The sequence below is a fragment of the Dermochelys coriacea genome, chromosome 14 (genome assembly GCF_009764565.3).
Source record: "Dermochelys coriacea isolate rDerCor1 chromosome 14, rDerCor1.pri.v4, whole genome shotgun sequence".
In the NCBI taxonomy this organism is placed as follows: domain Eukaryota; kingdom Metazoa; phylum Chordata; order Testudines; family Dermochelyidae; genus Dermochelys; species Dermochelys coriacea.
The window spans coordinates 3354728-3368018 of NC_050081.1; the positions used below are offsets into that span (position 1 = coordinate 3354728).

The window sequence follows — 13291 nt, forward strand, 5'->3', positions numbered from 1 at the left end:
AGAAGTCAAAGTGCTGATTTTAATCTGTATAGCCATAAAGGGGTTGGGAATAGAGATCATCATCAGAGGCACTTCAGCTGAAGCCACCTTGGTTTAAACAGGTTGTGGCTGTCAGCAGGATCCTTCTTGGCAAAGGCCCTATGGTTTGGAATCTGCTTGCACCCTTGGCTTGCCAGAGCCCAGATTTAACTTTCTAGGATAACAGCAAAGTCTATTTTTCCTTGTGCATATTTCCAAAAAGGTGGGGGGCCAATGAGCAGTGTATGGTTTAGAAGGAAGGCCGTTCGTTTAACACACTTACTGGTTATCCGTTTCGTACTGAACATTATTGTAAATGTTCACCACCACCAAGCATGAGGTCAACACTACAGAATCTAGTTAGAATGCACGGTAGTACTTACAGTTGCTGGTCTCGATTCCTGTAAATCTTCCCATCCTGTTTGATTAGGTACTGGTCGATCTCATCTTCCACCAAGTGAGGGACCCCCAAGGGGCGCAACTGCCCTTGGGAGATAGAGATGTCCATGTTCTCAGAGGAAGAGCCAGCAGGGCTCGAGGGGAAGAGGAACAACATATCACCATGTCTATGTGGGGAGAAAGAGAAACAAGCACTGCTTTGGAATGTGCCTAACTTTCTACATACACAATGGGACAAACCAGCCGTTAGGAAAGCGTCCACTCTGTAGGTTAGAGTACAGTTCAAGATACATTATCTTCACCTCCCTTTCTTTCAGCAATAACTCATTTGACTATAATTTTCACTGTACCCACTCTGAGGAACCTACGGCTTCTGTCCAAGTTACCTGATGAAATTTCTAAGCTTCCTTACTGGCATGCAACTATAAAACGTGCCTTCACTAATGCACATCTACCACAGCTTCCCAGGTACCAGAACCTGAAATCTGGAGACACGAGTAGTATAAATGACCTAGCACAACACTAACAACTACCTTCCAAAGCCATTTCGTTAGCCAGCTAGCTAGTGTGCCTGCTGTTTTGCCCATTTGCAGGATGCCCTCAAACACTGGTGTTGAATTTTGCCTCTAGCACCAGCAAAATAAAGAGGCACCTTTCACCAAGAACAGAGCCAAAGAAAAATAAAGAGAACAGAGCGGAAGGGGTTAAAAGGAGAGAAAAAACAGCTTCAGCAGGGCAAAGGGTTAACTAAGTTGCCTACACTTGTAGTCAGGTGTCTTCCAAAGATGTTTTTTTTCACTATTATGGAACACAAATGAGTTAACTTTGTTTGGTGCCCTTCCTTTTGCACCAACACCCACACTAGAAAAGGTGATGGGCGGACTGAAAGAACATTGCCAATAATCTCTGACTAGGGAGGGCTGGAGCTCTGGCTCATTTGAAATGGACTCCAGCAGCAATGCAATGTGGGTGGAGGAGTGCAGAAGATAAGGAGGTGGAAAAAATGATGCAATTCCCTCTTGGCCACAGAGGAGCAAAAGAGGAGTCTGGTACAGGCTTATTACAGTGGTGGGCAGCAATATAAAACCCTAAGCTAGGTGACTACCATGGGCTGCCACAGACAGTAACTTTTGGTAGCCCACATTTCCACAATACTGCAACCAATCCAATTTGCCTCGTCACTAGTGACACTGTGACCTGACACGGATGTGACGAAGTGGGGATTTTCCCTTGTTATGTTGTATGAGAACCTATGTGAGTCTTACTGTTTTGCATGAATGGGGTGTGTGCCTCAGTTTGTGAGAATAAGGGGGTGTAACTTTTGCGGAGGCTGCTCCATTGCCTGCATGATGCTATAACTGCCTCTTTGTAACCTGAAACTCAGGAGGGGGATGCGACCACGTGACTTTTGGCTCGGGAAGCAAGATGGGCCTGTGCAGGGGCCAGGCAGCTGGAAGCGAGTCATTCTGGGCTGGCTTGGAAGTCGGGGGAGGACCAGAGCCAGGGTCTGGGCTCCCTTCCCCTCCCCAAGAAGGAATTGGCTGAAAGTCACTGATTTCTGTAATAGCAAGCTCTGTTCTACGCTGTATTCATGTTGACTAATAAACCTTCTGTTTTACCGGCTGGCTGAGAGTCACGTCTGACTGCAGAGTTGGGGTGCAGGGCTCTCTGGCTTCCCCAGGAGCCCCGCCCGGGCCGACTTGCTGCGGGAAGCACGGTGGGTAAGGGGATGCTGAATGCTCCGAGGTCAGACCCAGGAAGGTTGAAGCTGTGTAGGCTTCTTGCCCTGGAGACAGTACGCTCAGAGAGGAGATGGCTCCCTCAGAGTCCTGACTGGCTTCATACGGAGTAATTTCAGAGCATTGAACTGAGCACTGGTCTCTCAGTGACAATGAACAATTGCAGGGAATACTGAAGCTTGTAGTTTTGTCCATTAGTTACCACATAGGCACAGAAGGGAGAAGTTAGACAGGTTTGCCAAAAGGGGTAAGGCACATTCTACTGTACAACGTTCTCTCTGCATCCCTGATATTCTCTGTCAAGAACTTACTTGATTTTCAGTAGATGGAGGGATTTGTTCTGTGAGGCTGTAATCTCACCAGTCCTGTTTCTATTGACGTACACAGAAAAGCCATTATTCCTGAAGCCAAACTCTTTTGCAACCTAGGAAATAAGAGATGAATGAGACAACACAGAACACTTCACATGTGTCTCCTCACTGTGGGGGAGAAAATAGGAAAGGCCTAACAGAATTCTCTGCTACAGGTATTTTAACTAAACCCATCCTCCCATTGTGTAGAGAAGATTGTCAGGGAGCTAAAAAAGACAAAACCTAACAAGGAATTTACAAGAAAACAAGAAATGACAGAAATATGGACCTCTGCAGGTCATAAAGTCAACGATGAAAGTAAATAATATACATACATAACATTGAGTGTTTGCTGTAAAACCAGGCGACCTTCACTTGGGGTGGGGAAGTGTCAGTCACTATTATCCAAATCTCCACTCTCCCATGCCAGCTTCTGCGGAATACTGCACTCACCAAGTCACCTTCGCCCCAACCCACCCCAAACCCCTTTCCTTCCTTCCTTTCTTTTTCCAGAGCCTCACATACGTCTCTGCTCTCATTTTTCAGTCACAAATTTCCACAATCTACACTCTCTTCTGCTCCCTTTTTCATTTCTTTACACTGTTGACCATGTGCCTTTCTTTATGCTAGACTTTATGCTTGCAAAAGCCTCTTCCTTCAGACTACCAGACAGCTTCCCTTTCATCCTTTAAGTGCCTCAATTAAAACCCACTTTCTCTTAACCTTGCAATGTTGACTTCAGTTCAATAGCATCTCTGCCCATTTATACATCTGATCTTTTAAGAGCTAGTCAACTTAAAAGCCGAGTTAGAAGTAGCTTCAGGTGCTGTACCTGCTCCCCTAAGTCCCTATGCCAATTTCTGTAGCTTCATTTTTTATATATATATATATATATATATATATATATATATATATATATATATATATATATACACATACACACACACACACACACACACAAAAAATATTTCTCCCCCGTTGCTTTTGTCAAACCCACAGACAGAGTAAATGGACTACACACAGGACACAATCAAGCACATGATACACAAAATGCTGCCAAGCACACAAAGTAAAATGGAAAACAATAGAATACAGTTTGTTTTCCTTAACCTCTCAGTTATAGTGAACTGAGGTGTGAATTTTAGCAAAAGAAGGTCAATTATTCAGAGGAATGCGATTTCTAAATTGTCCCTTTAACTTGTGTACTTTACTTGCCTGAAGTGAACCATCAGCTCTTCAGGTCAGAGACCTCGTATATTATGGAGGAAGCAAATTCTACAACTATGAAACAAAATTACAGGGTTTCCCCGGTTTAAAGTTCTAACCTGAACGTAAGTGGCCAACTGATTCTGCTCTTGCTGCATGAAGCCGAGGAATTCCCATACTAGATCAGACCACTGGTCCATCTAGTTGAGTATCCTGGCCTGGGATATACCATATTATGTGCTCTGAAAGATGGAGTGTCAGAACTATTAAATGCCTTATGGCATAAAATTTTGAAATTAATACAGTATTTGTGCAGGATCAACTAAGAGCAGATCACAGGCCAGGAAGGAGCAAAGCCCTGGTTTATAAACCATGTCCTCAATAATTAGCAAATGCTACAAAGAAAGTTATGACAAATACAGTGAAAAGGAGATTTGTGTTTTGAGCAAGATATGTTTGAACGTTCTTCCAATAAGCAGGTACTCCTTTAACAGAATTCTGCCTGTCCCTCATCTTTAGTCTATACAAGCTTTTTTTTAAGGTGTCAAGTAAAAGATGAAATTTAATCATAAACAGAAAAAGCTATAATCTGAAGTTTAAATTACAACTGTCTAGTTACATGAAACACTCACTATACATAAAAAGAAAAGGAGTACTTGTGGCCCCTTAGAGACTAACAAATTTATTTGAGCTCAAATAAATTTGTTAGTCTCTAAGGGGCCACAAGTACTCCTTTTCTTTTTGCGAATACAGACTAATACGGCTGCTACTCTGAAACCTGTCACTATACATATTGGCATTTGAGTAGTAAAACCTAAACCCATTAAGATTCAAGAAGCCTAGTCACTGATGTGTTACAGCCTGTAACGTCTCTCTTAGAATAAATCCTGTATCAAAAAGAAAAACAAGAGTATCTCCCCATAGCACAAATCTCAGAATGCTTACTTCATCCTCCCTAGCAAGGTAAAGTGAAATCCAGGCAGTTTGGAGGGAAGGATTAAGAACACAATAAAACAAGATATTCCTCTTGCTAACAGAAAAGCACTGAGCTTAAAGATTCCACGTTACTCCCAATGTCCCAGGAGATGGAGAGGAAAAAAAAAGATTGTAGGAAGAATGCAAAATATCTGAGATTCTTGCTCCCTCTAAAACAAGGAATTTGAGACACTAACCATCTGTGTATCAAACAAAAGATGACCACCTGACACCCAATATAAAATTAACTCTATGTGCTTCTCACATTTCCAGTTATGGAATTAGTTCCCCAGGAATCTGTTCCTAAAAGACCACATAAGGATCTCAAAATTGCTCAATATCTTTCCCTAACCTCCAAAACTATGTTGGAAGAGCTCCTGTGGCATTCAAAGAACACTGCAACAGAAAACACGAAACAGTACTCAAGGAGTAAAGTAAACAGCTAACAGTTAATTTCCACTCAAATGATGTCTAAAAAGACCAATCACTTGTGGCAGATATTGAATACTCTCTATATACATTTCCCATTTAATTCTCAATCTCTACTCCCCCACAAGCCCATTATTTATAGTATTTAACGTAATTTTGTGTGTATACATTGTAGTTCTTTCTTTTCAGGTTCAGGTTCAGGTCTGATTCATTTGGTGACATTGAACCAGGGTTGATGTTGGTGACATGACTTAAAGTATCAAGGTGGAAAAGCAATCAGATTAACTCCCTCTGTACACACTGTTAGCAACAAGAGGAATGGAATGTGAAAGCATGTAAAATTAATGCAGTTTTGATAAAACGTTACAGGATTTCCCTGTATTAATTCCTGTATAGATGTACAGACCAACCAATATACAGTTCAACCCACTTTAAAAACAAATCATGTCTCATCACCCAAAGTAACAGTTTTCAAACAGTGAAGCATAACTTATTTTTCAAGCAACCATACCTCAAACACCGTCTCAGTCACTGACTTATCAGAATTTTAAAACAACAAAGAAAATTACACCTGAGAAAGTTGAGGCAGAGAGGTTGAATTTGTTTGAATAAATTGGGATGAGGGTTTCAAAACTGGGTCTAACACAGAAAGCCAGTTTCAGTGTAAATGTGGAGAGATTGTTCTGGCTAATGCATGCTGATCCACGCAACCACCATCAGGCTACCCTGATTAGATTGAGCACATATCATTCATTAAAGAAAGTCCCTGTGTATATACCCAGTAAGCACAGTATTTCCCAAAAGCACAGCTGTCTAGAGTGGCTACATTCTGGGCAGCCAGAGCACTATCCTAGCTATGCTCAGAAGAGAGCAGGGAAGCTGGCAGATAAGTGATGAAATGCTGAAAGCCAGGATACCTTTTTTAGAAATGTTGCAACTGTTTCTCGTTTTGCTGCCGTGATGCGCTTCACTCCCTCTGGCGACTGGACACGGATTATCTGTGGAGAATTAAAAAGTATATTCGGTCACACAACAAAGCAATACCATGGCCTGTCCTGGTTTCGCTTCTGAGCAACAGAAGTTCCCCACTTTTGAAGACATGAAACGAAGCAAGTATCATCACAACCTCTCACCCTGACCACACCCTTTTCCCATTACTGAAGTCATTCTTAGTATGCAATTACAGAATTATGTGGGGGGGAAGTTTATGTAAAATTCCCAGAGTATAAAACCAATAATTTCACGTTATTTGCTACATACTTTACTCTGAGATATAAGGCATTTTTACAAACAGATTTAGAAAGTCAATAATGGCACTGAGCTTATTTTTCTGATAAAACTTCTGGATTTAGACATGAGACAAAACATGCAGCATTATTAGAGGATAACTCAAAGCTTTTATGAGAGCAGTTTAGTCAATCCCCCAAGTTCCTCAGGAGTGTGAAAGTGACTAAAGCTCTGCCAGCACTTCAGTACAAAGCAGCAGGAGGATATGCAATGACAGCCAGGCTGCTCTTACAAACACCAATCTGAAGGACAGCCGGGCAGAGCTTGACATGTGACGGCAAGAGGCTGCCAGAGTGCTCCAGAATGCCCTCCTTCAAAGTTATTTTCTCATGTGTGATTGCTCCACTGTTCTGTGTGTGAATACATGGAATGTGCTAGAAACAGGAAATGTTTAACAGACTACTGTCTTGTTTGAGTGCAAATTGCTGCACTGTCTCTTCCCCCAGGTGAGGGCCAGATTCATTAATACTATATTTCAGGGTGCACCTTAAGGACTATGGGATAACCCACACCTTGCTTTGATTTTTCAAACACACATGGAACCCAAACACACACTGCATTTCCTGTAAGTTCCCCCTACTTACATTTAATCAGCCTAAGAATGCTGAAACAAGGCTCTAAAGATCTTTTAAAATGTTCAAGCGTCTCCCACTTGTGTGGTTTACTGAGACTATTTGATGGGCTAATGGGACTCAGGCTGTTGAACACCCTGAAGCGTTCTCTCTGCCATTGGCTAAGAAGATGATGTCTCCACACAATTCCCAGGTGGCACTGGAGCTAGCCAGAGATCAGAACAGACAATATTTAACTGCCTGGCACTAGAATGGCAGCATAGAGCTATACCACTGGGTCCTAAGTCGAACCTTTTCTATAGCAATATATGACCAATCAGCTATGTATCTTACTTTGGTGCGTTCAGCTTAGGACAGTGTTTCAAACAAGATCTCCCGCATCAATGTCACAGTAACTCACATGAAGTATTGGGGGGAAGAAAAGGAATACTTTGCCATAACCCAGTTAAAAAAAGATTTTTTTCCACCGAACGCATCCGACGAAGCGAGCTGTAGCTCACGAAAGCTTATGCGCAAATAAATTTGTTAGTCTCTAAGGTGCCACAAGTACTCCTTTTCTTTTTGCGAATACAGACTAACACGGCTGCTACTCTGAAACCTTAAAAAAAGATGTTTTCTGCTGCTCAGGTGAGACAAGAAAATGCTAAAAGGAAGGCAATATCAGTAACGTCCAGATGTTGAGAGGAAGACAGCTGCCAGTTGCTGCCTTACCATAGATGCCCCCGAGAACACACACACAAGGTCTAATAGGATCTATTTCCTGGATGATGTCACTGTTGACCAAAGTCTTGCCTACAAGAGTAGCGTAGATGCCTGTGATTTTGAAAGTCAATGGAGACACTCTGTTTTCAACAGCAGGGCTGGCCTGGCAGCTTTAGAAAAAAAAAATTAAATAAAAACCCTGTTTTGTTGCAAGGTTCCAGAATTTTTCCAAACATTTTCAATAACTTTTTTGTTTTGTCAATTTCTATACCCAGGTCTCTCTCCATTGGCAAGAGGATAACTAACATGGAAGAACACAGTAGAGGACAAAGACAGACTGGGCATCTGCATGCAACAAACGAGATCAATTGATTTAGCAGCCTAACAACTGGCAAATTACAGGCTTATTGAGATAGACTTTACAAAGACTAAAGGAACTGTGTTTATATACAGTTCCAGTTAAACCAGTTTCTAGCATGGATGATCAACTCAAACTGCATTTGAAGGCAAACTGCATTTGAAGAACAGCATTCTAGCCTAAATTTTGGCTAAAGCCAGAAGGTGGCTTTCAAACAGAGTTTTAACATGGTTCTGCCCCCATCCAAAGGGGTCTCTGACTTGGAGGACTTTGGAGAAATCTCCCACCGCCACTCCTGGACACCAGTATTTTCATCCAAATGTCATCTAGACCTACTTTAGACAACAGGGTGGTAAACATGCTGGCAGCTGGTCCAACATGAGTACCCCCAACACTGTTAGAACCAGTGCTGCAGTACTGGTGGGAGAGTTTTAAGAAAACGTTCAGAGTACACAAGGGTTTAGGCACTGTCCACACTGGAATCACAACTGTGCTATGAACAACCTTTGCACATGATGTCCAAAGCAATTTCCCTCACTAGTGCAGATACAGACTATGACATAACATGTCTGTTGTATATGCCGGATGGAGATTTAGTGGGAGAAAGAGGGAGGTTACATTTAGTCTGATTTTTAATAAGACTATCAAGCACTCCAGGCACACAAGCAAACCATTTCTCAGGGAAAAGGTATTTTAATGTTCCCAGTGGATACGGTCCTTCTCCCCCAGCCCAATGGAACCAACCCTTTAATATCCCCCCCCCCTCCCCGCATCCATTAACATCTCCACCTCAATCCCCAACCCAAAACTTAAAAGCCCGGGGAGGGGGCAGAGAAGCCTTCAAATGGGCCCTAAAGGTTAAAAATGTTAGGGTCTGCTAGAGCCAGGCTTGAGGAAAACGGGAAGATGGTAAAAACTCAGGCTTGACAAAGCCCTGGCTGGGATGCTTTAGTTGGGGTTGGTCCTGCTGTGAGCGGGGGGTGGGACGAGATGACTCCTAAGTTCCCTCCCAACCCTGAGATTCTGTGATTCTATGACAGGTTTCAGAGGAGCAGCCGGGTTAGTCTGTATTCGCAAAAAGAACAGGAGGACTTGGGGCACCTTAGAGACTAACACATTTATTTGAGCATAAGCTTTCGTGAGGTACGGCTCACTGCATCGGATGCAGGCAGTGGAAATGAATGCATCCGATGCAGTGAGCCGTAGCTCACAAAAGCTTTTGCTCAAATGAATGTGTTAGTCTCTAAGGTGCCCCAAGTCCTCCTGTTCTTTTTGTGATTCTGTGAACTCCAAGATCTCTCTGGAGACCCCCCCTCTTGGTGGGGGGGAAATCGACGAAGCTGCTTCGCGGTGGGAGGGTTTCTGCGTCCCTTGGGTCTCATTTGACCGCCTGTGCTGGGGAGGAGCAGCTGGGCTCATTGCAGGGGAGACCCCCTTTCCCAGGGCGGGGGGCTGCCTCCCTTTGGCTTCGGGGGCGGCAGCAGTTTCCGGTGGGGTATTTGGTGCGGGCCCGGCTGGGTCCGGGGCCAGGGAAGGGGGCGGGCCGAGGGGATTCCCCGCTCCCCGGTCCGGTGCGGGCCGCGGGGCCGGTTCGGGGGCCCTGCCCGGCGGCGAGCGGGGTTTCCCGGGGAAGGGCCCCGCCCGGCTGCCCGGCCGCTGGAGTCTCGGGGCCCGGCCGATCTCCGGCCTCATCCCCCCCCCGGCCCCGACTCACGATCGTCTCCGCCATGGCGCTGGCGGCCTCGCCCGCCTGCTCCCGGGGCCGGTTCCCGAGCGGCCGCCTCGCCCCGCGGCTGCGGCCTCCTGCGCCCCCGCTCCCTGCGCGCCGGCGTCGCCGGCCCCGCGCCCGCCAACCCCGACAACAAGGTTCCGGGCAGGACCGTTCCCCCCTCCCGGCTCCCTGCGGGGCGCCGCAACCCACCCACAGATCCTCCCCCATCGCCCTCTAGTCCCGCCCCAGAACCCCCCGGTCCGCCCCGTAGCCCCTCCCCGGGTACCCCCCAGAACCCCCCGGTCCCACCCCAGAACCCCTCCGGGTACCCCCCAGAACCCCCCGGTCCGCCCCGTAGCCCCTCCCCGGGTACCCCCCAGAACCCCCCGGTCCCACCCCAGAACCCCTCCGGGTACCCCCCAGAACTCCCCGGTCCGCCCCATAGCCCCCTCCGGGTACCCCCCAGAACCCCCCCGGTCCCACCCCAGAACCCCTCCGGGTACCCCCCAGAACCCCCCGGTCCGCCCCGTAGCCCCTCCCCGGGTACCCCCCAGAACTCCCTGGTCCCACCCCATAGCCCCTTCCCGGGTACCCCCCAGAACCCCCCGGTCCCACCCCAGAACCCCTCCGGGTACCCCCCAGAACTCCCCGGTCCGCCCCATAGCCCCCTCCGGGTACCCCCCAGAACCCCCCCGGTCCCACCCCAGAACTCCTCCGGGTACCCCCCAAAACCCCCTGGTCCCACCCCATAGCCCCTCTGGGTACCCCACAGAACCTCCCGGTCCGCCTCATAGCCCTCTCCGGGTACCCCCCAGAACCCCCCGGTCCGCCCCGTAGCCCCTCCCCGGGTACCCCCCAGAACTCCCTGGTCCCACCCCATAGCCCCTTCCCGGGTACCCCCCAGAAACCCCCGGTCCGCCCCATAGCCCCCTCCGGGTAACCCCTAGAATGCCCCGGTCTCGCCCCATAACCCCTCCGGGTACCTCACAGAACCCCCCGGTCCGCCTCATAGCCCCTTCCCGGGTACCCCACAGAACCCCCCGGTCTGCCCCATAGCCCCTCCGGGTACCCTCCAGAACCCCCCGGGCCACCCCATAGCCCCTCCGGGTACCCCACAGAACCCCTGTCCCACCCCATAGCCCCTCCCCGGGTACCCCACAGAACCCCCCGGTCCGCCCCATAGCCCCTCTGGGTACCCCCCAGAACCCGCCCGGTCCCGCCCCATAGCCCCTCCCCGGGTACCCCACAGAAACCCCCTGGTCCCGCCCCATAACTCCTCCCCAGGTACCCCAAAGAATACCCCCCAGTCCCATCCCATAACTCCACCGGGTACCCCACAGAGTGCTCTCCTCCCTTCCCCCCAGCAGTCCCTGCCCATCCTCGCATCCCCCATTCACCCAGGCATGATCCTAGTGTGAAGGGCTCTGACCCCCAGCTCAGTTCTGACTGATCCAGTGACTGAGGGCAAAGCCAGGCCCAAGGCAGAAGGCAGCCAGCCAGACTTCGGGAGTTCTCTCAAATGATTATTTGACACTGAACAGATCTGGGGCAGGCCCTGTTCATGCTGCAAAGGAGATGACGCTTTAGCTCTTCGGACTCACTGGTGTCTGCAGTACTGATTATTACCCTGATGTAAAATACAGAATACTTTATGAAATGCCAAGGCAAATGGCTCTCGGAGCCCCAGCCCCAGCAATGAATTAGTCTTGCAGGCCCAAATGATCCCCACCCAGCAGCCAAAAAACCAAATTGTAGACGAATAATTAATTAGATTAGGCAGGCAATAAATCAGAGCAGCAAGACAGTCCCCTCTGTGCCCTCCATCCCCCCGGAATATATCCTCCACCTTTCCCCAAAGCCCTTTTGCAGCCTGCCCAGCAGCCATCAAGTTTGGGCTAGTTCAGGTCGCATATGTTTCAAAAAGGCATGTTCCTGGACAAAGAGGGACCCTGGGGTGAGGTGGGTCAGGGTATATAGGGGAACAGTCCCAATGAACTCTCGGGACTTTCACTTACTGTAGACAGATCTGGATGAGAGGTGGTTACTGAAATATTTAGGGCCTGGAATACCAAGGGCTTTGTATTCTCACACCAAGGCCCTGAGCTGTATCCTTTAGCATGACAGATCCCAGAGGGGTAACTAACTCCCTGCCTTCTATTTGAAGAAGCAACCGTCTGCCACGAATTGCAGTCTCTGGCTACATTTCAAGAGAAGCCCAGTTACCCATGTCAGTAATTCACATTAATGAAGCAGGAGCTTGCCATTCCTCTAGAGTCCGTCCTGCAGGATGAAATCACTTGTGCCACAAAATGCGCTAGTAATGAGACCGAGTCATGGTGCTCTGTCACTGCTGCATCCCAGTGCTCTACATAGCCTCTGGCTGCTTTCATCCCCCTGCAAGCGCATGAGAAGTGGGGCTGTGCCGTAAATATGAGGATGTGTGGGGAGCTTGTTGAGAATTACCCCTGCTTCTGACCCCTAGTGGTGCTGATGGGGCAGCCCAGCAGTGTCCTGGCTCAGCAAAGCTGTCACCACTTCTGAGTCTGGGTCCTGGACCGGAGGGGCCCCGGGCCGCTCCGCTGCGAACTGTCATTCTCAGCTCTGGATGGGGAGGAGGTGAAAAGCAGGGAGGATGTCAGTCATCACCTCCCTCTCCAGGGACCTCCAGTAGCAATCCGCTGAAGGGACTGAAGTGTTCATTCAGCACCCGTCAATTCTCCTGTTAGCACATGCACAAAGGGGCCTGCTGGAAGAGAGCAGGAATTGCATATAATAAGGGGCAATCCAGGATTATTCTACAGGACTGGGCCAGGTTAGATACAGGGTAACATTTTCAAAGGTGTCCACGTGACTTGGGAACCTAACTCCCATTCTGAAAAGGGAGTTATGGCCACGTCTACACAACAGCTGCGACAGCTACAGCTACGACGCTGCTGCGTGCCGCTGTAGTGCCATAGCGTAGATGTTCCTACATCAGTGGAGGGGGGGTTTCCGTCTATGAAGGTAACGTACCACTTCAAGAGGTGGTAGCTAGGTCAGTGGAAGAATCCTTCCTTCAACCTAGCTGCATCTATGCCAGGGCTAGGTTGACCTAACAATGGCACTCAAGGAGTGAAATTTCCTTTTACAGCCTGAGCCATGTAGCTGAGTTGATCTAATTTTTAACAGACCAGGCTTAAGTGCAATTGACTTGCAATAAGCTCTAAGTCACTTGGAAATGGGACTAAGGCCTGGTCTAGACTACTCCGGGCCCCAGTAGGGCTGTGTGGGGCAGGGCAGAGCGGGGCAGAGATGTGATCCCTGACTGACAGAGCTGGGCTGGCAAAAGCCTCTTATGTAAGCACGGTTGTAGCGGCAAAACTGCACTTTCAGCAGTTGCGCTTGTATTGCTGGGAGCCTGGAATACGCAAAATCAAGTGCAAAAATGCAGCTTGGTGACTATAAAGCAGCACTCAGATGAGGAACGTTTTGCTGGTATAATATACAGGTATAGTTACCCTGGCAAATCATTCCTAAGGGAGATCTGGCTTTAGACTCCTATGTCA

At 48.1% G+C, this 13291-nt stretch overlaps 1 protein-coding gene across 1 annotated transcript in view; it reads right to left on the bottom strand.

The window, feature by feature from the left end:
* The window catches only part of NPLOC4 (NPL4 homolog, ubiquitin recognition factor), a 43238-nt gene extending 33337 nt beyond the window's left edge, over positions 1–9901 (bottom strand). The window contains exons 1-4 of the mRNA XM_038371706.2: positions 9750–9901; positions 6034–6114; positions 2468–2580; positions 402–584 (exon numbers count right to left, since the gene is read on the bottom strand). Of these exons, the coding sequence (XP_038227634.1) occupies positions 402–584; positions 2468–2580; positions 6034–6114; positions 9750–9764 (392 nt within the window). The 5' untranslated portion in view covers positions 9765–9901. The remainder of the gene's footprint in view (positions 1–401; positions 585–2467; positions 2581–6033; positions 6115–9749) is intronic.
* Positions 9902–13291: the final 3390 nt, after the last annotated feature.